We start from the raw sequence: 26,283 nt of genomic DNA, 5'->3' as shown, positions 1-26,283 counted from the left end.
CTATGAGGCAACCCCCCTCCCACACACACATTTTTTAACAATTGAATACATGGAATGTTTAAACATGCTGTGCATTTAGATTCCCTACATCTTTCTAAAGCCTTTGTCACTTCTTTTGGAAATGGTGATAAAGATAGGTAGTGAAAAGTTGGGGTGGGAGGTTTAGGAAGAACATGTTTGCAGTCTCATCAAAAAGAGTTTATTTCTTAGCTATTAGACAGGTCAGCTGTGTCTAAAGACATTAATGTCCAACTAAGCAGGCATTTACATAGAATGAAGGCTATTGCTAAGCACATTTGATTTGTGCTTAGATTGTAAGCCGCCCTGAGTCTTCGGAGAAGGGCGGGATATAAATGGGATTAAAATAAATAAAAACTAGACTTGTAAGCATGTTACACTAACCTCCTGACATCCACCTCCACAATGTGGAATGACTCACTGGGGATTCACTGTTTTTCTTCCTGAAGTATCTGCTCTTGTTCTCTTAAAAGGAGTAAAAATATGTGATGTGCCACCCCACACCTCCCAAAACTTCGATATGAAACAAATCCAATATATAAAAACTTCTCATAATGGACAAACACAAAGAAAACTGACTTGGGACAGATAATTTTACTTTACAGGGCTGCAATAACTGAGAGTTCCTTTTGATAAGATTTTCAACTGTAAGCTTTCTGCAAACATTCCTGCCACCGACCTGCAGAGTTTCTCCGGTCTTCAGCTAATGCACAGATTTCCTGCAACTGAGTCTTCTGGTCAGCGCTCAATGGTGCAGTCAACAAATGGTACCAGCCGGCATCTTGGCTTTGTATAGCTGAAAACACAAAATATATTTCTTTCAGGAGACATACAACTTGCCAAACTCCCAGTCTACATCATTAAATCAACATTTTATCAAGCGCAGAGACCTACTTTTAAAGTGAGTATACTGAGCCAAGGTTTCTGCTATATATATATATGAGATAGACTGTTTTAATATTCTTAGTGATGGATCTCCAGTAACAGTTCAGTTGTTCCAACAGCTTTATTTCCAGAAAGATGAACTCCTTCATCAAGAGTATTATATCTTCCTGTTGTTCCTGAGTTCTCAGGGCACTTAATTATAGCTTTGGACAGTGAGATGGGGGAGTGTATAAATGTAATAAATAAAAATAAATAAAATTATGAAGGACAATTAAAAGTAGCAAGTTAGCTGAGAAGTAAGGACTTACCCTAAGCCAGCCTCTGAGATTCACAGCAAGATTTGAACTTGAGTTTCTAATATGATTACCCTCCGTATAACAGACTTGTTTCCATCTGGCTGATGACTGGCATTTAATGAAATGAGTTTTGTATATACAGAACTGCTTTCTACTGAATACTGGTTAACACTGGAATCCTCTGCCCTCCCACTGTCATCAGATACAACTAACACTGTGGTTGTATTTCAATAGTATTGGTAATGCTACAGGTGTCAACACTGCTAACATCGGATGTTTTTGCTTTGACAAAGATGGAGATGCAACCATTTTCTTCTTATGTTTTACTCTTAGAGTTAGAGTTAGATGATGCTGCGGGGAGGAATGTTCATGAGAATTTAGCTAGACATAATAATACTGAACCTAGTGTGTGAACCAAGGTTATTGAAATAAGAGATGATAAGAACTGGCCGGGCTGGAGAACTGGAGGGGAAGCCTGCATTTTAAACTAATTGGAGAATGTGAATTATGACTGTTAATTGGAGGAGGGAATTGTGCTTTGATCAGTGCTTTTTTTGTAAAAGAAAAAGGTGCCGGAACTCACACATGTTATACAACCCGCCTTGCCTACCCTACAAGGTTCCATCCAAAAAAGGTGCCGGAACTCTGTTCTGAGCGTTCTATGACAAAAAAAGCCCTGGCTTTGATGCTATGTGCTCAGGGGAAGGGAATCTGGCTTTTGGCTTCAATTATGTTAGTGCCAATGCTATGCTTCTCAAACAAAGATTCTTTAAGGTAAACAATGCCTCAAAGTTCTTTGAAGAGTTTCATCTGTCGGAACCATGACAACACATTTTCCACCACTGATGCAGGGGTTTTATAAATTAAAATTCATTTTTCAGATCAGGTGGTTTTTTAAAAACAAAAACAAAAACTAAAGATAACAGTCATCTTAGAAAAACCAGAAGTGCTTTAATAAACGTCTATATACCTAACAATGCTTGTGTGAAGAACTGATATTCATCCACGCCATCTTCTAGATCAATGGGAGTGCTAAAGCTTTCTAAAGCAGTTTCTTCTAATGCTTCATCATCCCACTCATCATCGTCATCATCTTCATCGTCGTCTCCTGTGTCACCACCACCCCCGGCGTGGTTTTCCTGCATGTCCTGATTTGCTTCATTCACTTCTTCTTCGTCACTTGGAATCTCTTCTGCAAATATACGTGTGTGTTTTTTTTAAATCAAGAAGACAAGGAAGACAAAGATGTATATTTTTAACCAAAAGCGCCATTTCAAAATTAATGACTCTTCCAGGGAGTACCCTATGAACAAACATTCTTTAAATTACAATCTTGGTAAGGATTGATCATGAAAACAAACTGCGTTTTTTTAAAAAAAACAACAAAACAAAAACCCGAGGAAGGCTAGTTTGTGGGAAAAGTCACTTCTGATTAATAGAGCTCTGAAATAAATAATCTTTTCTAGAGAAAAATCTTAATCTCAAGGAGTATATCGGGTGTGCAGTTATGGGGATAATAACGTATTTGTCCTTAAAAATAAGGAGAAGATTTTTGTCTCAGAACTGAGGAAGTCTAATGATGTTGAAAGAATATCGTTCTACCTTTAAAAAAAGGTTGCAGTTAAGAGAGTAACATCTTGGCTAACCTGATCTAAAGTTTTTTTCTAGGAAAAAAAAAGTTTATAAAAGTGCTCATCGCCACAGCCAGGAAACTTATGTTTGCCCGTACCGTTATCTTCTGCGTCATTCTTTTCAGCTTTCCCATGCTCTTCACGTTCCGCATGTTGCCGGGTGGCGCACATTTGTTTTAGTCCCAGGAACAGGAGGAGAACCGATGGGACAAGCTGGGCAGCCACAGCGTCTACTGCAGGCGGTCGAGAGGGCAGTCCCATAAGGATGCTCAGTCCGATGATGCACATCTTCCTGTCATGAAGCCTGAAGGTGCACAATTCAATGATGAGAATTAATCTTCCCAACAGAACAGTTTTCTATACCGTAAGTTAGGTAAGGATTGTGAAAAATGAGATCAGAAACATGGATGGATACTCAGCTGAGAGGATAGTTATAGAGGCTTTTGGGAGAATCCTGAATGGATGTCCCTTTCTTTAAAATCCACTTGGAAAATTCTATTCTAGCCTTTAGCTATATAAATAAGCCTTTAGCTATATAAATAAGAACAACGAGGCCCTGGTTGCAGCTTTCTTAGTGACAATACCACAATATCGGAACACTCTTTTCCAAAGAGACCTACCATACTCAATTAGGATCTTTTTTTGGCTAATTGTTTTGATTAAAAATATTTATTATCCTGTATTTGTTATCTTTTTTATTTATTTATTATATTTTTCTTGGTGTTGCTTAAATGAAGTATGTGTGTGTGCAATATAGTATATGCACACACACACACACGTGTGTGTATACACATACATACATATATATACACACATACATACATACATATATATACACACATACATATATACATATACATACACACACACACTACATATATACAACATACACACACTGCTATAGATATATATATAGATATGGGTTATATCTATATATCTATATTTGGACACATATGTTTAGGTTCTCATTTAATTACCACTTGTTCAGTGATAGTTCAAACAGTGCTCAACAGTGGAATTCACAACCAGCCCTCGTATGTTATGTTGGTTGCGTCGCTGTGCTCAGGTGATCAGCAATGGAGACCTTCTTTGCAGGCTGCATATAAGCCAACTCAGTGGGGAAGCTGGCATGGCAACTATATGGCGTCATCTGAATGGTGATTCACTTAATAACAGCAACCTGGAAGTGGAATTTCTGCTGCTAAGCATTGCAATGATATGGGATCTCACTCGATGACCGTGTCACTTAGTGACAAAAATTCCAGTTCGAATTAAAATCATGAGGTGAGGACTCTACTGCTAAGCTTGTAAGCCGCCCTGAGTCTTCGGAGAAGGGCGGGATATAAATGGAATTTAAAAAAAAATATTTTTATATGTATTTGGATACTTACATAAACTAATTTTTTTTAAAAAAATGAGAATATACAATATTAAATGCAGAAAGCACAATAGCAATGTACTGCTTAATTACCACAGATATTACCTAAAAACATTCTGATTTAAATTGAACCTGGCCAGATTCTGGAAAAAAAAACCTGGAGTAGGATCCCACACTGAATCGGGAGCAACTTCAGATTTCTGCAGTAGTACAATGTTTCTAAACATTGTGAGAAGCAGACACCGAGCCTCCCCAAAGGAAATTTCTCCCTTTTCCAGAGAAGCCATCCTCCAGCCATGCCTGCTCTATGAAAAGGTTTGCACAAGTCACTAAACCTAATTAAAAACTAATTATATAAGATGCACCTTAAAAAAACACCATTAAAATGAGTTAATTTCAAATTCCTAGTACCTAGGGGGGAATGTACAAAGAAAAAAGGCAAAATACAGTATTCTAAAAATTAATTTTTAATTTTATTCAAAGATGCTAAGGAAAAGATTATAGTTCTAACCCTGTAAAATTGCAAAGTCAGTTATTTTCAAGCATAGCTTCCTGGGGTTTACATATAATATTTTGAAGGTATCTGTTGCCTAGCGCAGACACATAAGATAGTACAGTAGTCCTCGACCTATGACCACAATTAAGCCCAAAATTTCTGTTGCAAAGTGAAACATTTGTTAAGTGAAATTTGGCTCGTTTTGCGACCTTTCTTGCTACAGTTGTTAAGTGAACCACAGCAGTTGTTAAGTTAGTAACACAGTTGTTAAGTGGATCTGGTTTCTCCATTGACTTTGCCTGTCAGGTGACCATGGGACCACAGGACACAGCAACCGTCATAAGTCAGATGCCAAGCATCCAAATTTTGATCACGTGACCCTGGGGAATGCTGCAACGGTTGTAAGTGTAAAAAACGATCATAAGTTATGTATGTTTGAGGATCAGGGTGAGTGGGTGGAATGGATATTAAATAAATGCTAATAATTTTATAATGTGTTTTGGCAGAGGAGACAGCAAATAAAGAGAATTTCAGGAGCATATTATGATGGAGACAGATGTCCTTAGTCTGCCTCAGTGTTTTAGGACATTTTCTGGCAAATCAGAGATAATGCAACCACTGAATCATTTCTTATGTGAATTGCCTATGGAAAGCGTCCAGAGAAACTTCAAACGGAGGCAGTCAAATTATTAATCAAAGCACTAAGTGGGATCACATCACTGCCTTGGTAAAGGCAGTCCCAAGGGATTTTGTTTCATTTTACAGGCATAATTCAGAGTTAGTTGTGATTTAAACTTCCTCAGTAGGTGCCGAACGAGATATCTGAAGTACCATTTACTCTAAAGTGAGCTTGACTGAGTATCAAGATAGTCTAGAGAAGCTCTTACTGTGCAACTCAACCAACATCAGCCTTCTGTTGCCAGGAAAATGAGGGAAACTTTTCAACAGCTGCTTGCAGGGTTCTGGAATTCCCCCTGGAAAGTGGGCATCTTTGACCTCCTTATTTGCATAATGCTCTTGCTACTCTTTATGAATATGAAAAGGGGTTCCTTTTTCAAATTTAGAAAAAGCCTGTTTTGGAAGCTTGTTAGACTGGTGCTTTGTTGGTCTTCAATTGCCTTTTTTATATCTATGTTATTAAGGATAATTAGGATATGCAGGTACATATTTATACAAATGAAATGAAACAAACTTTGCAGGCCTGATGGTCTTGCTTGGCATCCTGACTCTCAACCAGCCACCGAGTCCAACTTCTCTCCACTCTCTAGAGCAGCGGTATCCAACTGCTTGTTAACTGGTTCATATTTATGTTAGTTGCAGCATCCTGGGATCATGTGATCACCTTTTGCAACCTTCTGACAAGCAAAGCCAGTGAGAAAGCCAGGTTACTATCTTCACAACTGTGGCAAGAAAGGTCATAAAATGGGGCAAAATTCACTTTCAAAATGTCTCGCTTAGCAACAGAAATTTTGGACTCAACTGCAATCATACGTTGAGGGCTACCTGTACAAAATAATTTCCTTTTTTATTTTTTAAAAGTCAAAACATACATTTAACGTCACATGCAATCAATAACAAGTGCCAATGACAAACTGCCCAGCTAATGAAACTCAGCCAATTCCCTATAAAATACATGTATTAAACCAACTGTAAAAGTCTAATTTGAAATGTACCATGGTTTTAAATATCTTGATTTAGCTAGGTTACATGAATGCATGTGCTTTCCTTCTGAATTTGACATCACAGCTGATGTCACATTCAGGAATTCAAGCTATAGCTCCATGCCCTGAATGCCACTTGGGGAAGGGAAAAAGTAAAATCATCACTATTTGTGCAAAGTAGGACTTGTGAGAAAAATCTTACTCCAAAGAGAAGCATATCAGTTCTATTTTTTCATGCTGTTCCCAAGGTCACTATGTGGTATTTCATAATACAATAGCACACCTTCGGGAAGGTAGGAAAGCAAGACAATCCTGGCATTTCCTCTCAAGTTAAGGTCTCCAAAACACCTGAAGGTGTTGAAAAAGAAAGCATCACACACCTACCCAAGAAAACAGTCTGTATCATTCATCCACTGGTTTATAAACTGCGCCGTGATAGGCTCTGGGTTATGAGGAAACCGGATATTCTCTAAAGTGTGCAGAAGGAGCTCGGGATTGTAGTAGAGGGCAGCAATGGCAACCTGGAGACACATGGTGCGGAGCTCGCTGGTTTTAACTCCTCGCGTTAAGCGCTCAAGCACAGCTTCTACAAACAGAGGGATGCACTAAGGAGAGACCAGAGATATGCGGAGAAGTACAAAGAAAAAGAGGAAAAGAGAAATAAGTTGAAATATTTCAGATATTGAGCCTACTTTAAAAAGGATTCAGCCTTCCCCTTGTTCAGGGGTAGGCAACCTCAGCTCTTTTATGACTCATGGACAATCCTGGACAATATAATCCTCGTTCACTAATATGGATTCAGGATAGCAGCCACTATTATATCCCAAAACGTCTGCAAGCCCTAAGTTCTGCTATGAACTATCTTTACTTTACCCATCAACCTCTCATTGCAGGAGTTGGGTTTCATTTTCAAAGCTTGAGCATCATCTGATGGGTGAATGCAGAAAATAAACCTTTCTCATTAAATGAAGAGCAACTGGGGTGTGGGGAGGAAGCCTCCAACTTTTCCCTTCCTCAGTTCTTCTCCGAACTAGGTGACTGGTTCTTTCCCTTCTTCGTCCCACCAATAGTCCTCCTTCCGCACTTTCAACAACTTCTGCATCCCTCTGACTAGCCTTCAGGAATTTGTGGAACTTGTCAGGAATCTTTCCCACGCTCTTCAGATCTTTGTATTGCAGTGATGTTTAATTTTTCTATTGTTACTGAACTCTGACTGAGGAAAGACACGCCAGAAAAATTTTAAACCCATTTTTCTGATGGCTCAAACAAGGGAGAAGGGGAGAATAAGGAACTTCTCGCAAGCCAAGCTGGATCCTAAATAGGAAGACAACCCCATTTGTTGCAATTGCATCAAAAGGAAAAAAAATGCCTGTCTACAAAGAGCAAGCTTCACCCCTCCTAAATCCTTTTTTCTTAAGGCATAAAAAGGTAAAGGTAAAGGTTCCCCTGCACATGCGTACTAGTCGTTTCCAACTCTAGGGGCTGGTGCTCATCTCCGTTTCAAAGCCAAAGAGCCAGCGCTTGTCCAAGGACGCACAGAATGCTGTTACCTTCCCACCGTAGTGGTCCCTATTTTTCTACTTGCATTTTTACGTGCTTTTGAACTGCTAGGTTGGCAGAAGCTGGGATGAGTAACAGGCGCTCACTCTGCTACGCGGCACTTGGGATTCGACCCACCAAACTGCCGATCTTCTGATTGACAAGCTCATCGTCCTAACCCACTGAGCCACCGCGTCCCTTTCTTAAGGCATACAGGTCTCCGAAATTCTGGCTGAAGCTTACAAACCAGGCAAAGGAAAAAAAACACCAATCAATAATTACCTGATCAATACCCCTTCCTTTGCACTGCAGTATAATGATCTCTAAGAGCTTGGCTGCGTGGCACTCAGCATCTTCACCTGCATCACCACTTAGGACCTACCAAAATAATCATAGACCATTTTAACCCTTCAGATTTGTTGAGAAAATAGACTTTTGTTCCCCCTTGGTGATAAAAAGAATGTTCCAACATAATCTTTAAAACGTTGTTTCGCTGAATTCATGTAATATTTGACACACCTTTTCTGAATAATGTATGAGACATTTGAATGAGTAGCCTGACACCTGAAATTACTAGATAGAAAAACAATAGTACTGTAATACAGAAGTGCCAATTATGTGACTGATTTTGAAAACTAGGTAAGGTCATTTCTGATCAGTACATGGGTGGGACACAATCAATCATTCCAGGAGAGTTGGCTAGATTGAGAATTTGAAAAAAGAATATCCTGGAAAAAGGCAATAAAAACTCTTCCTATAAGAAAACATGAAGTCACCACAAGTAAAGTTCAACTTCAAGGAATTTTATGGTATATTAAAATAAGACACACAATTGTCCTGTCCAAGCATTTTGCCTTAATAATGTAAGTATTTACATTTACAAGCGGCTGTTTCTATTTCCAGTATATTAAGTGAAGAGAAAATGTTGTCTAGTTTATTTGAATTTGACAAATTTCCAAGGCACTATACACTTGTTTTGCCTAAATGTCTAATCAGGATTAGAACACTGAGAATTGGTGATTTTCATGTTTCCACAATGGGCTTCCGCTTTGCGCGCGTGGCGCTTTTGGACGCACAGGACAGAGCTCCCTCCCTGCCGTCCAATCCTACTTCATTGGAGGACCCTGAAAAGGGTCGAAAGTCGCCCTGGAAGGGCGACCACTGCAAGGAGACCCTCCTGTGATTGTGGAAGAGCGGCAGCCCTCCGCTTGAATCCAGAGCAGCTCCTTTTGGCCCGAAGAAGAGACCGGCCATCAACATGGCTGATCACTAAGTCCCTCCCTGCCGAAAGCCAAAAGCACCATCTAGCACAACGAAGCAATCTGGAGGACCTGGGTGAGAACTTTCCTTTTCTATCCCCCTAACTGCCTGCCTGTGGGACTTTTTTGAAAACTCTCCCCCCCCCTTTTTTTTTTTAGAAAACGGCTTCTCTATACCTGGGGGATCAACATTTTAAGCCTTAAAGCGTTGAAGGAAGAAAAAAAACACCAGCTGATTAAACAAAGAAATTAAATAATCTCATTCCTACTTACTAAAAAGCTCCTATTTTTGTGGGGATCTACTACTCTATTTTCTGTTTAAGATGTGAACTAAGGAAAAAAGAATGGACTAACTATATAAAAGCTTTATATTAATTTGGAAAAATAAAAAGAACTTTACAACTTATTCTATATGCTACTGATGACATCCTGTGGCTAAACTTGGAATTGCAAGTAAATCTTTTGCTTATTTTGAGAGCGGACAGTTGTCCTTGATATTATCTTTAAAGATAAGTGTGGGAACACCTGGCACTGAAAACAACTTTTAGAAACATTGGAGGTGGAAAATTACTGACTCTTATTAAAATAGCCTCCATGGAAGGCTTAGCTGTAAACACTATGGAAATGGATGATTATATCCCACCACTTAACTACAAATTGATTTGGGACACAATTTTGGCTATAACTGAACAAATTAAACCCACAATGCATGATAAACCTGACAACTCAAAGCCACCAAACCAAACTTTGACCTTAAATGATGAACTGACAACCCAAAAACAAGCAGAAGTGGAAATCAATACTAAAATAGGAGACTTCAAAGAGCAACAAACGCAGCCTACAGAGAACTTAGAAGTCCAAACTCCAACTTTAACTACAAAACTTACAACTCAAAAAACAACAATACCCAAAGAAAGCAACATTAAGAGCGAAGATATCAAAGGCCTCCAAATACAGTATGTTGAGGATTCAGCTAATCAAATGATAACATCAGCTACTACTTACTACCTAACCCAGATGGAAACGGAACAAGATAAAGACTGAATTAATGACAATCATATCACAGCAAACATCAAAAATTGAGCTATTAAACTAATACTTCAATGATTATAAAGAGGACATTAGCTTGGCAAAACTGTCATTTGGATGGTCTCCGTGCATTCAAATAAGAGGTGGAGGAAGAAAGGGAGACACATTGGAGAACTTAAAACCACTAAGATGGAAGCCTGATTGGCACAAAAAGAAGGCAAGAGTTAGATTTAAAGACCTAGACGTGCCTCTTTTTTTGGGATTTGTAAAGACAGAACTTAAAAAATGTCTTTTGATGGACTAAGGGGAATCTTAAATAATATATAAACTGATTCTATATTTAGGTTTTAGATTTTTTAAAGGAAAACAAAATTAAGCTTTTAGGATAAAACTTTGAATTATACAATAGAATTTGGAATTTTATAATAGAAAGTATTTTATTAAGTGTTGAATGGTTAAGACAAAAAAAATTTCTTTAATAAATTGGTGATGTGTTAAGATGAAAATTAGATTTTACTGTTAAATCATAAGAATGATATGTAATGAACAATGTAAGTTATGTAAACAAGAGAATTATTCTTTACTGAAATAGGGAATTCTAGGTTACCCAAAAAGTAAGCTCTTTTCTGCATATTATAGGCTATCTTTTTATTGCAATTAGGTAAAACTTAAAAACAGGATTTTGATATGTATTAGTCTAACTATATTGAAAACTTTGTTAATTGACTAGCTCATAACTAGAACTGTATTAACTTAATTACTTTGACTATGTGAAAATTAAGGGAATCAGAAAGGGAATTTTTATTGATGCAACATGAACTATCTACAAATAACTTGTTATTTGCTACTTTGGACTACCCAACCACCATATCGCTTCACAAATATATGTATACACCCCAGTTCCTACCCTTAATCTTTCCTCTACCCTATTCCAAGTCCCCTTTTCCCTACCTTCTTTGTTAACCCTATAAAACTAATAAATTTTTTTCAAAAAACAAAGAAAGATGTTTCCACAATGGATGTGCTTATATTCCAACATTTTATTTATTTATATGACTTTTACTTATTCATCTTGAATACTGCCAAATCCACATAGGTACACAGCAGTTTACAAAATAGTTAACAAAGACATCCAATAGCCATTAAAAATATCCACATTAAATATTAAACAAAAGTGACTAATAACTAGTCAAAATTGATTCTACTATTAACAATAAGTAACCTATGTATTTTTTTCAACTAGGACCAGCATTTTCCAAATCAGATCAGATCTCTAAGAACTGTTAAAAAAAAAGGTTCAACAGGAATCAATGAATGAAGTGAAGCAAGCAAAGCCACATTTTTCATTCTGTTCTCAGGTTCAATTTCTCAGATTTATAGAAGCCTAATGGAGCAAAAGTCCATTTAATCCAAAATTTGTGAGACAAAATCATCAATCCCCACACAGAGCAATCTACACTGCACAGAATAAATACTGGGCAGAACCTCTCGTGATTCAGATGTAACTAATCAAGGCAGAGCCTTTTGCAGGAGGAAGACAACTCAGCTATCCATATTTTCCTCAGCAGGAAGCAAAGAGAACTCATATTAGTCAAAAGCAGCAAAAATAAAAATAAAAATCTAAGCTTCTGAAACCAAAAGTGACAAAAATATTCTTGTGAATGTACAATACGAATAGCAAAATGAAAGAAACTAAAGCGCTAGAAAGGGTTCCTTCAAACGGAAGAGATTCCCCTAAAATCCTGTTTAAAAAATGTCCACTTCTAAATTGTTACATAAACAGTGCATGCATACTGTCAGCAGAAAACAAGTCTTTGCATGGTGGTGTCTTGGTTATAAAAATTGGAAATTTAACTGGAGAGTCTTTTATTTGTTTCTACCTTTACATAACTATATTAGACCCGTGTTTTACCACTAATAAGTCTTAAATATAAGTTTTCTTGCCCTAAACCAAAAACCTTAATCACTAAGCTGCATGTGCTAGAGCAGACTGGAGGTTTGAATAAGGTGAAATTAAAAACCGAATTATTATGAAAGCAAACCTAAGCATGTCTATTTAATGGACTTAAAAGAGTATTTATTCAACCATACTTTTCATTCACATTCTCGCATTCACCATGGAGAGCAGGATCATTAAAGTCTGAGCAACTTCAAAAACTTACCTTTTTACACATAGCATAAATTATCTCCAAGTTTTTGGAATTTGACAATAAAATATCAGTATCAACAGTGACGTAGTTGTGCAATAGGGGCATCATATCTAGAAAGAGAAAAGAGTCCATCCGGAGAATGACATAAATTAATTTACCCTATGGAATGGTCCTTGCTTTATTTTATAATCGCTAAATTCACTCATTGATAATTCTTTAAAATTCTGTATTTAGTACATATACAAAGTCACGACGTGTGAAATGTATTGTAAAAAATATTTATTGCATTTATTTAGGCCCTCCTAAGAATTTGAGGAAAGTGTACAAGACACAATCACACATTATGCTCACAAAGACTCCAGATGACCTTTGTACCTCAACTGAGACTCAAAATCCCAATACAAACTTCCCACTCTCTTCATTACAACGTATCAAATAATAGAAAGCAAATAAAGGCAAAAAGGAAAAATGAAGGTAGCTAATATTTAGCTAACTTATACATAGCAGATTGTATTAATTTAGGTAAAGGTAAAGGTTTCCCCGCACATACGTGCTAGTCGTTTCAAACTCTAGGGGCCGGTGCTCATCTCTGTTTCAAAGCTGAAGAGCCAGCGCTTGTCCGAGGACATCTCCGTGGTCATGTAGCCGGCATGACTAGACGCCAAAGGCACACGGAACGCTGTTACCTTCCCACCGTAGTGGTCCCTATTTTTCTACTTGCATTTTTACGTGCTTTCGAACTGCTAGGTTGGCAGAAGCTGGGACGAGTAACAGGCGCTCGCTCTGTTACGTGGCACTCGGGATTCGACCCGCCAAACTGCCGACCTTCTGATCGACAAGCTCAGCGTCTAACTTGGCTAAACTTTCATTTTTATACCATTGCAGAGCTGTTGCTAGAAAGCTGCTTTTAAGAGAGGAGAAACATTGGGTCAACGCTGGGCCCAATGGGAAAACATTTCTTCATTCTAATCCTCCCTCTCCCCCAAGGGGAAGACCCATGGGAAATGTAGCAAGAGGATCTGAATGAATCTCTTCACCCAGGAGAGCTCTTATCTGCATGCTAGGGCAGCAGGCACATAAAACCACCATTCCTAGCACATGCCTGACACCATTTTTCCTCCCTTTCAAAAACAGAAACCTTCAACAGGCACAGGAAAACAGCCAAGTCTTCATGAAACCCAATTTTCTGGTGAAAAATATAAAATGGGACTGGGTGTATATAAAAATATAAAATGGAGTTGTCCTCAAGTTAGAATTACAGTCGTAAGTTTTGTGGTGGTTAATTGGCATTACACCAATTCATTTTAGCCAATGAATTCTTTTGTAGGAAGCCAGAAGTAAATGCCAGAAGCCAGCAAAAAATACAGTCATGTGATGTAGGATGCTGCAATCAACTGTAAATGAGAGACAGTTGCCAGGTGCCCAAAATGCAATTGTATGACCGGGGGGGGGGTGTCGTAGGTACCTTTCTGGGGTCTACTACAACTTCAAACAATCACTAAGCCACTGGTCGATATGCAACCAGTCATTAAATGAGGACAACCTATACCAAATTTAGCATCCTAAGAATCTTGGCTTTTTTCCTTGCTTTTTGTTATCTAAGGTTTCTCATCTTGTAAATGACATAAAGTAAAACAGGATAACTCTTAAAAGTCAGACGATTTACTGAATACATTTTGAATAGCTCAGCGGGCAAAACCTGAATACGTTCCTGATTTTCCCCACAACCAGCAAAATCTGATCCCAATATACCAATTTGGTCAACTTTGGCATTTTAAAGGCACACAACCCTACATTGGATACTTAAGAAAAACTAACCCTGAATTTATAGCACTGGGGGAACAAATCAATGTGCCTCCACGAAGACAAACTGACAATTGAAACACTCCATCACAACTTCCCAAACCACTACTAGCCAACGTTACTCTACACTCCATTTATTCCTGCTATTGATCTGTGCTCTTTTCGAGCAAACTGCAAAGCTCATTACCTGCAAAGTACTCAAAGCAATCCTGTTGAAACACTTCATATAAGACACCCAGGAGGTGCCACATTTGGGGTGAAATAAGATGGCATGTCAAGCTGTATGCCAGAGAGAGAATTTCTTCATAGAACTCTGAAAGGGAAAGGGGGAATCAAGCAAACAGACAATAAGAGATATAGAAAGAATGCTGGCAAATGCCACCCAGCCTATTAAAAGCTATTTTAAGTGAATTAGAAAAGATTTGTGACATATTCTGACAACAACGTTCCCAGGTTTGGTGTGGAGACTAGCAGTGCATTTATTGGCATTGTAAAGCCTGGAATCAAAATATTGCATTTGCTAGATACCAAGGATATTTTAGTGGGACTAAAACAAATTTCCCCATGACTACATGATATGCCTCTAAATTTCCTTTAACAAGGAATAAATAATGCCTACAGGTTTGATTTCAGTTTACTGATGTGCCTGATATTATATGCATGTTTACTTCTAATTAAAGCGTATCTCAAGGTTTTTAGAAAGAAGGTAGGAATGATTTAGAATGCAATTAGGAAAACTTTTGAGAGACAGTTAGTTCTGAGGTAATATTATTTAAACTTAAACTAGTTTTCTTTCTCACTGCAGCACTTAAATCCTAAAATCCACTCTGGAGGACCAAGTCACCACTGGAGCAAATTAGGAGAACCTACAAACATGGTGGGAGAAGTGACCATAAATGGACACCTCTGCTACTCAGAAACACTTAGAATGGGATTCTACCCTCAGTGATATAAACAATATATCCCCACTATTTTAGGAATACCCAAAGCCATCCAGATTCTAGAGAAGAATCTGAAATATAAGCAGTCAGCTTTAGGAACAGGCTATTTGACAAAGGGTGATATCACCTTCCTTTAAACCTGCGACCTCAACCTTTTTTCCTACAAGAATGATATTTAATTATAGTCTTCCACAGCTGAAAAACTGAAGCTAAGAGATAACATCTTATCTAAAATCAACAAGCAGTGTTACAACATTTTCAGGGCTGCCACAAAGAAGATGGGGTCAACCTATTTTCCAAAGCTACAGAAGGCAAGACAAGAAACAATGGATGGAAACTAATCTAGGAGAGAAGCAACCTGGAACTAAGAAGAAATTTCCTAACAGTGAGAGCAATTAACCAGTGAAACAGCTTGCCTTCAGAAGCTGTGGGTGCTTCATCAATGGAAGTCTTTAAGAAGAATCTGGACAGTCATTTGTCTGAAATGGTATAGGGTCTTGAGCAGGGGTTGGACTAGAAGACCTCTAAGGTCCCTTCCAACTCTGTTATTCTGTTCTGTTCTGAAGAAGATTATGAGTCCAATGTAATTTGAACTGAAGTTCCAATGGCCAAGATCCACACTCTCAACTTTGATTCTATCATCTCTGTCCAGCCAGAAATGAATTGGCTATAGAACATGGTGCACTCAAATAATGAATGAACAATATAGTATGACTTTGGTTTAAGTCTAATCTAGATGGGGAAAAATGTGCAGGGAGCTGTATCACTTGTTACAGCAGGATAGAGAATAACTTAACTCTCTGCCACATTAAATAAGAAAGTAAATATTGCCCAGATGGCTGTTCAATGTACCTATTACATGTTTCTGCAAGACAAGACCAATGATTTGCAGGCAAATGTTCTCCAGCTGTTGAGTTATCTGAAGAAAAGAAAGAAGCCGCTTAAGTAAAGTAAAGAAAAAACAGGCAACTATTTCTTAAATAGGCAACTTCTCTAAAGCAAAGAGTTTTTCTAAAGTAAAGAGTCAAGCAAAAAGCCCTCCATATTTAAAATGTTTTATATTATTACTAGGTGAAAATTGCATGCCAAAGTGTCATACAGCTGTTAAGTCTACAGTGCCATCTCCTGGTTCACACTGTTTACGTCATTTACTAAAAGAATTTCTGTATCCTATCTTATTGCAAAAACTCTTGAATCCAGTTTTCAAATGGTTGAGAAGATTCACCTCCTTGTAATTCTGCATGACAGTTAGGATTGTGTCAATTGTATGCAGGATCCCCATGGCCATAACAGTTTTATCCTCCATTTCTTCATATTCTTCACTTTGAAGAACTTTACCAAATATCTCTGCCTAAAGAAATTAAATGCAGAACATCAGATAAACTGACAACATAAATCACAAAATCTTTGCATCAACTTCAAATTTGCATTTTTGAGGTGTTTTTTTTTAATAAATAGAGGTTCCTTCCCACACACCCCAACACACACCATGAAACAACACAGACTTGTTCGTTCCTTTTGCAGTTCACCAGCACATAAGCCATGTTTATGTCATTTTGCATTGCTTTCTGCTGCATGAAGCTTACTGTGCAACACTTAAAACAGAAGGGGGAAAGAAGGGAACCTACGGTACGTATATTTTGACACTATTGCTATTCTGGATAAAAATTCAGGTTAGGGAATATTTACTAAGGAATTTGTGTAAGAGCGAGATTTAGGATGTATGGGATTAAACTGTCTGAAAAACAAGCATGTGGCTAAAGAATCAAGTGAGGAAAAGAGGAGGATCCAGATGAGGTATTAAAGAGAAATTTCAGATGATTTTTTTAAACCATTTTCATAATTAATACAGAAAATATTAACATTTGAAAATGATGTTCCAAAACAAAGGCAGTGCTGATTACAACACGTTTGCAGGATTCCGAAAATATTCCTGACCCGATTAGCTAGCCCAGTGATGGCGAACCTTTTAGAGACTGAGTGCCCAAACTGCACTTATGTAACGTCGGGTGCCAGGTGGGCGTGGCCCATTGGGTGGGCGTGGCCCATTGGGTGGGAGTGGCTGCAGCGGTAACGGCAGACTGGGTGGAACTAAAAAGTTCAATCAATCAATTCCAACTTTGCGAGATCTTTTTTTTCCCCACGAGAAGTTGAAATTGAACCTTTTTTTTTTGCATATGGCGGCAGAGGCCTAAAACAAAAAGGTTTTATAAAACCCAGCTGAAGGCCTAGGACTGGGACGAGGGCCCGTGTGCCCGCAGAGAGGGCTCTGCGTGCCACCTGTGGCACGCGTGCCATAGGTTCACCACCATGGAGCTAGCCCCTCTTAAGCCAAAGCACAACATACTTCTACCACGTTCAAACTGCAAAATGTTTATCTGCCTGTGTAGAATTTAACTGCTAACTTTCCATGTGGGAATAACCTTGGGAAAGGGAGGGAAGAAAGAGTTGCTGCCTAGGGAATGATCACAGATGGAGGGAGAGTCTGCAGCTGCATAAGGGGCAGACAAGGAAACTCAGAAAGGATTCTCCCTAACTTACCAGGGCGTGAAGGAGACAGCAGGAGATTTCTGCTTTCAGACCTGCAAGATTCTGTTAACGTAGCCTTACAATAAAAGTAGAATTAGCTCATCTGGTTGCCTGGACTACCTAGGAAGGGTGACAATGTCAAGTCTAAGGATAAATAAAACATTGTCTGGAACTTACTTGAAGAAGCCTCACTTCACTCTCATTCTGAAGACTTCAGGGACGGAGGGCAGGTTTAACATGTTTGTTTTTTTCTATGGCGAATGAATGGCAAATCTTTTCCTCCCAACAGGAAAATTAAGTCTAGGCTAATCTTCAGTAATCTAAAGCAGAGGTCACCAACCTTTTCATGCTGGTGGCCCAGATGGAGAGGGAGTAGCTGGGCAATTTGTGTGCGCATGCGCGAACAGAGCCAAGTGCAAACGGGGCTGTGCGCACCTTCATGGGGCTAGTGGCCCATTTGCATAGGTGCCCAGGCAGTAGCCACTGCTAGCAACCACATGCATGTGCAAACAGACTGTGCAACTCCCGCACCTGCTAGCAGCCCCATTTGTGCAGGTGCTAGCCAACAGGGCTAGCCCCATGCACATGCGCAAACGGGTCAACGAGCACTAGTGCGAGTGGGTGTGAGTGCGTGCCCACATGTGTGCACACTGGCCAGCCTGTCCCATGGCCCAGTAGGCCATGGCCTGGTAGTGGGCCGCGGCCCATAGGTTGGGGACCCCTGATCTAAAGTGATAATTTGATCATTTCAGAATGGCTGGTACACCTCCCTTTGTAAAAAGTATGTTTGTACAAGGGAACCAAAATATGTTTTACCAGTAACCTTCATCCAAAAAGGAATCCATGCCCTCACTTACCAGATGCTGCGTCATTTCCACAGCAAATGTTGCTACTTCTTGGCTGTATTCACAAATCAGTTTCTGAATTACATTGGTCAGATCATCATTCTCGGTCTCTCGAACTACAAGCAGCAGCTCCTGCATAACAGACCTGATGTAGGGCTTAATGTATTCCTTTGCTAAAAAAAAATCAAACACACATCCAAACATAACATAGGAAAAAAATTAAAACAGACATAGTTAGTCCTGGACTCATGACCGCAATTGAGCCCAAATTTCTGTTGTTAACTGAGACATTTGTTAAGTGAGTTTTACCCCATTTTACAACCTTTCTTGCCACATCTGTTAAGTGAATAACTGCAGATGTTAAGTTAGTAACATGGTTGTTAAGTGAATTTGGCTTCCCCATTGACTTTGCTTGCCAGAAGGTCGCAAAAGGGGATCACACAATCCCAGGATGCTGTGACCATCATAAATATGAGTCAACTGCCAAGTGTCTGAATTTCGATCACATGACTACGGGGATGCTGCAATGGTCATAAGTGTGAAAAACGGCTGTAAGTCACTTTTTTCCAGTGCCGTTGTAACTTTGAATGGTCACTAAATGAACTCTTGTAAGTTGAGGACTACCTGTAAAATGGATTATGAGACAAATATCTGCTTGTCTGAGTGACCTCTTAGTTGCACTTGGTATCCCTCTTTCGTCTTTGGTAATAATGTTCCATATTTCTACCTGTTTATCTGCTTCTTCTTCACAAAATAATTGCATTAACAGGGAATGCTAGATTTGGAATCTAAAAAATCATCCTATAATATAGAGATGCAAATAATTTCCATGCTATTGAACAAAAACCCTAAATTCATAAATTTACGAAGTCACTAGGAGAATGTACTTTGATATAAATGCAGTTGTTATTTTTAAAACATCTTGAAACTAGTATCTTTATATGTAGCAATCCCTGTCTTCAACCACATCTAAATGTATAATCAGTTAGACAAAAACTGAGACAAAAGGAAGAGTAAAAATAGGAGCCAAAATGAAAAAAGAAAGGAAGAAACAGGACGATCCATTAACTAAGAAAGGTGTTTGATAAGAAGAGAGGGAGGGAGGGAGGGAGGGAGGGAGGGAGGGAGGGAGGGAGGGAGGAAGGAAAGAAAGAAGGAAGGGCAAATGAATAGAGATAAGCAACAGAACATTAAAAGTGAGATTCATTGCGTAGAATAATTGCAGGGAAAGGAAATAAAAAAGATGGGACATGAAAGTAGTCCCTGAAGAGGAACTACAGTGGGCAATCAAGGAAAGTGAAAAATCCAACCTTGCTCCTGATAGCTTATCAAGGACTGAAGTGCAATGGCAGCTTCCACTTTGACAGGCATTTCTTTGTCTTCAATCAAGCTCTTTTTTGTTAGTTCAGCTGCATTCTTTAGATTGAGCTCATTGTGAAATTTTAAGGTGCTGAATGAACGGAGGGTCCAACAGGACTGTGCAGCACAAGAAAAAAAGCAAATCAGACGCTATTCAGGATCAGATATTATTTTAGAGAAATCATTTGTGTTTTAACAGTTCTGAATTTATTACATGTTATCATTATCAAGGCAGTCCTCTCTACCACATCATTGTTCAAGCAGTCCAAAAGAATTCATAATAAAGCAGCATTGAAACCAAAGACCAAGATTCAAAGAAATCTTTCTTTGTGCTCAAGGCATTTCAACGTAGAATACTATCCTTCACCTTCTATATGTAATTTAGAGGAAACATGGGAGAATGTAATAGTGATGAAGGAGTGGAAGTACCAGTTATGTTTTTTCTGGGTAACAGCAAATAAAATAATTACAACAACATAAAATGAGATGATGTATGAAACAGCAACCAAGATACCATCTCATGTGGCATTCTGGGAATCAGCCTATTAAAATGTTTAAATATACAGAACATTCTTTAGCCCAATCTTACAAAATCTTATGCAGGGTTCTGCTTCTCAATAATTATGTTAAAGCGAGGAGTGATTTTTGTTCCATTGTGCCAGACCTTCCAATCAAGCTTTACAGCGTGAGAATGAGTTTGATGAATGTGTATTCGGCTAAACACATTACTGTATTACTCCTTTTTACAATCAAACACCTAATTATCCCCATGCACAAGCTGGTAAACCCAAATCATCATGGAAGAAAACATATGTTCTAGTCACTTACTCTTGCTCTTAAATATCCAAGATTTGACATGAATAACGGAAAGACATGATTCTGCAGCATCAACTCCATCTGATCCTTGAACACACTTTTCTAATAGGGGTAATAACAGAAGAAAAAAATGCCTTTGTCTCCATTTTTACGTGTAGTAATTCTCATGTAATTCCTAAATGGTTACGCCAGCTTCAAATTAATTTTTAGAAAACATCCCCATATCAGCAAAGAAAAAGATCGATGCCAGAACATAAAATTGAAACTACTCAAATAAAAGGATTTAAAATATCACACTACTTGGGTTATCTAACAAAATCCAGTGACGAGCCTGTGATCAGCCCAACCAAGTGAGCCTGAACAGGAATAATCTAACTCAGGGGTAGGCAACCTCGGCTCTTTTATGACTCATGGACTTCAACTCCCAGAATTCCTGAGTCAGCAGGAATTCTGGGAGTTGAAGTCCATGAGTCATAAAAGAGCCGAGGTTGCCTACCCCTGATCTAACTGATTGAGTAGATGGACAGAACCCTACAGGGAATGAGTACTGGTAAAGGATGTTGCTTTGCCGCAACCAATTATCAAGAATTCTACAAGGGTATACAATCACAGCATAACCCAAAGCTGAATTCCTAATATGAGAATTAGCTTGAGATTTCCAAACTTGCATAGTTTCAGCACATGCCATGCAGATTATGAACCACTTTAAATTGAAGTTACAGACATGGACATTCACTGTCAGCACTGATTCGTCTGGCAGGAGGTTGGGGAATACAGAAATGAACTCAAACAATAAGAAAAACGTCTTGTAGCAGGGAGCAGAATGCATTGTTCAACCCGTGGACAAACTCAACCTGCAAATTTTATAGAGCCGTGGTGGCGAGCCTATGGCACGTGTACCACAGGTGGCACGCAAAACACTCTCTGTGGGCATGCGCTCTGTCACCCCAGTCCTAGGCCTTCAGCTGGATTTTATAAAACCTTTTCGCTTTAGGCCTCCGCCACCATGTGCAAAAAAAAAAAAAAGGTTCAATCAACTTCAACTTCTCATGGAAAAAAAAAAGATGTCACAAAGTTGGAATTGATTGATTGAACTTTAGTCCCACCCAGTCTGTTGTTACCACTGCAGCCACGCCCACCCAATGGGCCACACCCACCCAATGGGCCACACCCACCCACACCCGACGATACATAAGCGGGTTTTGGGTTGCAGTTTGGGCACTCGGTCTCTAAAAGGTTCGCCATCACTGGTATAGAGGCTACAAAGCATCACTAAAACCTTTTTTTTTGTTGTTAAGTCCTGGATGTTAATGAAGAGGCTCACTTCCTGCCTAGCCTGACAGCTATAGAATCACTTCTGAAAACTTTTTAATCAAGGACACCCTTGTACAGCTGGGCTCTTTTATAAGGTTTTTTAGAAGTATCACGAATCCCAGGTGTCAAATCTCTACAGATAAGACCAAATGCATTTCACATAACATCATTGTTTTACCTTCAGCAAAATATCTGCTAGTGATCCAATTACGTGTAATGCCCCGTCTTTCTTTCTAGGGTCAATGTTGGGCTCAGTGAGAATCTGGTAACAAAATGCCATCATTTTTGGTAACACCTAAACAAATAGCACATACACAAAAAAGTAATGAAATTTCAAGCAAATTTATTAGGAAAGTCACCAACATTAAAGGTAAAGGTAAAGGTTCCCCCGCACATGCGTGCTAGTCGTTTCCGACTCTAGGGGCCGGTGCTCATCTCCGTTTCAAAGCCGAAGAGCCAGCGTTTGTCCGAGGACATCTCCGTGGTCATGTGGCCGGCATGACTAGACGCCAAAGGCACACAGAACGCTGTTACCTTCCCACCGTAGTGGTCCCTATTTTTCTACTTGCATTTTTACGTGCTTTCGAACTGCTAGGTTGGCAGAAGCTGGGACGAGTACCAGGCACTCACTCTGTTACGCGGCACTCAGGATTTGACCCGCCAAACTGCCGACCTTCAGATCGACAAGCTCAGCGTCCTAACCCACTGAGCCACCGCGTCCCAACATTAAGATCAGTTTAAACTACTTAAATGGACTCCAGAAGATGGTAGAGGACAGGAAGGCCTGGAGGAACGCTGTCCATAGGGTCGCGATGGGTCGGACATGACTTTGCAACTAACAACAACAAACTACTGTAGGTGATTATGTCAGTAAAACACATTGCACAACATATATTTTAATTTATAGCCTGCAATTCTGAAAGCTAGGTACTTTTTCCAGAAAAAAAATTATTACTTCTAGAATTGCCTTGGGGTCAAATAAACTGTCAATTGTTCTAGAAATGTTTTTTTACATTTAAACAAGACAGTCAAGAAACCTTAACAGAGGTCAGGGGAAATCTATTAATATCTCAATATTGGAGTAGAGAGTGTACAAAATGCTCCATTATTTTCCCAGCTATTTGACCATTTAAAAAGCCATTATATTTTTGACAAATTTATGAGACGTACCTCTTTTCGTTTTTTCGCTGCAGTGTACAGAAGAATCTGTGCTGCTGTTGTAGGCGATGCATAATCGTCAAACACATCTTGAAAATTTTTAAAAAGGATGTTATTACACAACCACTGACAATTTAACAAATCATTCTAAATGAGACAGAACATGGACAAGCTAGTAACTGGTTTTTCTGGATGCTCTTTTTGCTTTGGAATATATATAAACAAAGTAAAGGGGATAAAAAGAAAAATCAACAGAAAAAGAAACATAAAGAATACACACACACGCACACACACACACACACACACACAAAAGGTAAAGGTAAAGGTTCCCCTGCACGTGTGCTAGTCGTTTCCGACTCTAGGGGCCGGTGCTCATCTCCGTTTCAAAGCCGAAGAGCCAGCACTTGTCCAAGGACGTCTCCGTGGTCATGTGGCCGGCATGACTAGACACCAAAGGCGCACGGAACGCTGTTACCTTCCCACCGCAGTGGTCCCTATTTTTCTACTTGCATTTTTACGTGCTTTCGAACTGCTAGGTTGGCAGAAGCTGGGACAAGTAACAGGCGCTCACTCTGCTACGCGGCACTCGAGATTTGACCCGCCAAACTGCCGACCTTCTGATTGACAAGCTCAGTGTCCTAAACCACTGAGCCACTGCGTCCCTTACACACACACTATAAAATGGTAAATATGGGGTCGGTCTGACACTCTGACAAACCAGCCATCAACAGACACATAGACACTGACAATATCTATCGAACTATGCAAAAGAGACAATCAACCAGCCCAAAAGAGAAAAGGACTCCAGCACTTCTTCACCAGTAATCAGCACTCAGATCGGCATAAATTAACTTCAGGGTCCACTTCAGACCAACAATCAAATAAGCAATACCCCAATCAAGAAAATGCCAAAGAGCCATTAGTAAACAGCCCAACCAAAGAATCCCTAAGGCCGCTACCACCCACACAGACAAGCAAGACACCAGAATATAAACTGACAGCAAACAGCACTCCTTACTAGCACTGATGATGTTATCTAGTTAGGGTAATGAAACATTTGCAAGAAAACAAGCAAGCTCAGAGAGTACCAAGGGCCCCTCATGTCAACTCTGAACTCCTTCATTGGTCTCTCCATCATGCAAGAATAACATTTTCTTCTACTCTCACACTCAATAAATTAATTCTTAATATAGTGATGAACACCTACATTTTTATATTCAATGTTGGAATGTAGTGAGAAAATAGCCACATGCAAACAGTGTGTTATTAACAGAAAAGGTAAAAACTACAGTGAACTCTTGTTGAAGAAATCTGACGTCAAATAAGATACGTTGGAATCAATTAACCCCAGTACAGTGTCATTCTCTTAAAGCTTTTTAGTAGATTATCTTGAACTTCATAAAAGAAGTCTAAATCCTGACCAGCATTGGCCACACTGCCAAAGCCATTTTTCCACACATCAACCAAATACTTTACTTTTTCGATTTTTCATCACATGTCCATGGAATAAATCTTCAACTGAAACAAACATTTTTATCATTATAATAATCATTATTGGGGATGAATTGCTCACAACCAATCTTTTTACTGCATCATTTTGCTTCTGCCAACTTCAGTCTCCACTTCTTATGCGCTTTTCTCTACAATCATAGTTCGTTAAGGGCTAGGGAAAACAGGAGCTTAGGAGTGGAGTGGATAAGCAATCAGGTATACAGGCACTTTGCAGTACAGTATAGCATGCTCTCTGGTCTTGCGCAAAGAAAAAGCACCAAGTGTCGGTTGACCTAAACGCACAGCAATGTGTATCGTCACCAGGCGTTTTCCAGGGGCAGATACCCGTGACCACTGACAAATAAAAATTACCAAATTTCATGCGGATGTATTCATATGGGTCCTCCTGCCAGAGTTCTTCATCTTCGTCTTTATAACACATCAGAGAAAAGATGATGTCTTCACACAAAGTCTAATAAGAAAAGCAAAGAGATCAAATGTAATTGAATATGTTTGCTATCCAACCTCCATAGAGATTGGTAAGGACAGCCGAGAAGATCGTAATAAGCTCGCTTTCTGGTATTCAGGATGCTGCTTATAAGCAGCATGTGCTTAGAGCTCAAAGTGTTGTTAGAGTCCCCCACACGCCCACTTTTTTTATTTTTATTTTAATTCCATTTATATCCCGCCCTTCTCCGAAGACTCAGGGCGGCTTACAAACTTAGCAGTAGCCTTCATTCTATGTATATGCCTGCTTATTAGGGCTTTCACACACACCCCAAGCGGCATTATTACAGTCAGCTTAATTGCCCCCAACAATCTGGGTCCTCATTTTACCTACGTCGGAAGGATGGAAGGCTGAGTCAACCTTGAGCCTGGTGATATGCGAACCTGCACTAATTGCAGGCAGCTGGTGTTACTTAAGGAGGCATTAGCCCACTGCTCCACCAAGGCTCTTTACGGTCTGTTACTGTTGCTCCCCTCTGGGAGGAGGTTTCAAAGTATTTCTAGCAGGGCTACCCAATTCTGTAATAGCTTTGTTCCCTATGCCATCTATTTGGTAAATCGCAAGATTTGTTTTTCTCACCATGCACATGTATACATAACCCAAACAAGACTGCTGTTTCTCTAATACAGGGGTGTCAAACTCAATTTCATTGAGGGCCACATCAGCATTGAAGTTGCCCTTAGGGGGCCGGGTGGGTATGGCCTGGGTGGGCGTGGCCTACTGGGTGGGCGTGGCTAGAGTGCGTATGGCCTACTGGGTAGGCATGGCCAGCTCTACATCGTTCACATCAAGGGTGCCTATGGGGGCCTGGGCAGGAGTGGGACAGATCTGAGGGTCTCTGGCAGAAGGAGGGTCTCTGGGCCAGGGCCAAGGCAGTAGGGGCCGTTCCTTCACTGTTTCCAGGATGGGTTCGCGGGCCACATGAAACCACTTCGCGGGCTGGATCTGGCCCCCAGGCCTTCTGTTTGACATGTCTGCTCTAATATATGTGGGTATATGCATAATTCTGTATTTATTTAAATGGACTCCAGAAGATGGTAGAGGACAGGATGGCCTGGAGGAACGTTGTCCATGGGGTCGCAATGGGTCGGACACGACTTCGCAGCTAACAACAACATATTTGAGAGCTGTATGCAACAAAATTTCATTTTAATGTATGCTGATTAGTGTACATTCA

General features: G+C 39.6%; 1 protein-coding gene across 2 annotated transcripts in view; it reads right to left on the bottom strand.

Annotated features, from left to right (window-relative positions):
• Positions 1-26,283, bottom strand: part of IPO8 (importin 8) — a 49,919-nt gene that overhangs the window by 5,707 nt on the left and 17,929 nt on the right. For both annotated transcript variants that reach the window (XR_014026958.1, XM_081331430.1), the window contains exons 10-24: positions 24,971-25,070; positions 23,120-23,196; positions 22,128-22,244; positions 20,648-20,737; positions 19,771-19,936; positions 18,473-18,633; positions 16,312-16,437; positions 15,939-16,005; positions 14,333-14,458; positions 12,355-12,452; positions 8,187-8,282; positions 6,750-6,970; positions 2,929-3,134; positions 2,170-2,391; positions 698-814 (exon numbers count right to left, since the gene is read on the bottom strand). Coding sequence is in view for 1 of the 2 variants with exons in the window: in XM_081331430.1 (XP_081187556.1) it covers positions 698-814; positions 2,170-2,391; positions 2,929-3,134; positions 6,750-6,970; positions 8,187-8,282; positions 12,355-12,452; positions 14,333-14,458; positions 15,939-16,005; positions 16,312-16,437; positions 18,473-18,633; positions 19,771-19,936; positions 20,648-20,737; positions 22,128-22,244; positions 23,120-23,196; positions 24,971-25,070 (1,990 nt within the window). In the remaining variant the exon portion in view is untranslated. The remainder of the gene's footprint in view (positions 1-697; positions 815-2,169; positions 2,392-2,928; positions 3,135-6,749; positions 6,971-8,186; positions 8,283-12,354; positions 12,453-14,332; positions 14,459-15,938; positions 16,006-16,311; positions 16,438-18,472; positions 18,634-19,770; positions 19,937-20,647; positions 20,738-22,127; positions 22,245-23,119; positions 23,197-24,970; positions 25,071-26,283) is intronic.

This window comes from Vipera berus (genome assembly GCF_964194415.1).
Source record: "Vipera berus genome assembly, chromosome: 6".
Classification (NCBI taxonomy): Eukaryota; Metazoa; Chordata; class Lepidosauria; order Squamata; family Viperidae; genus Vipera; species Vipera berus.
Note: the sequence above shows the minus strand (reverse complement) of the source record. Positions and strands in the feature narration are given on the sequence as shown.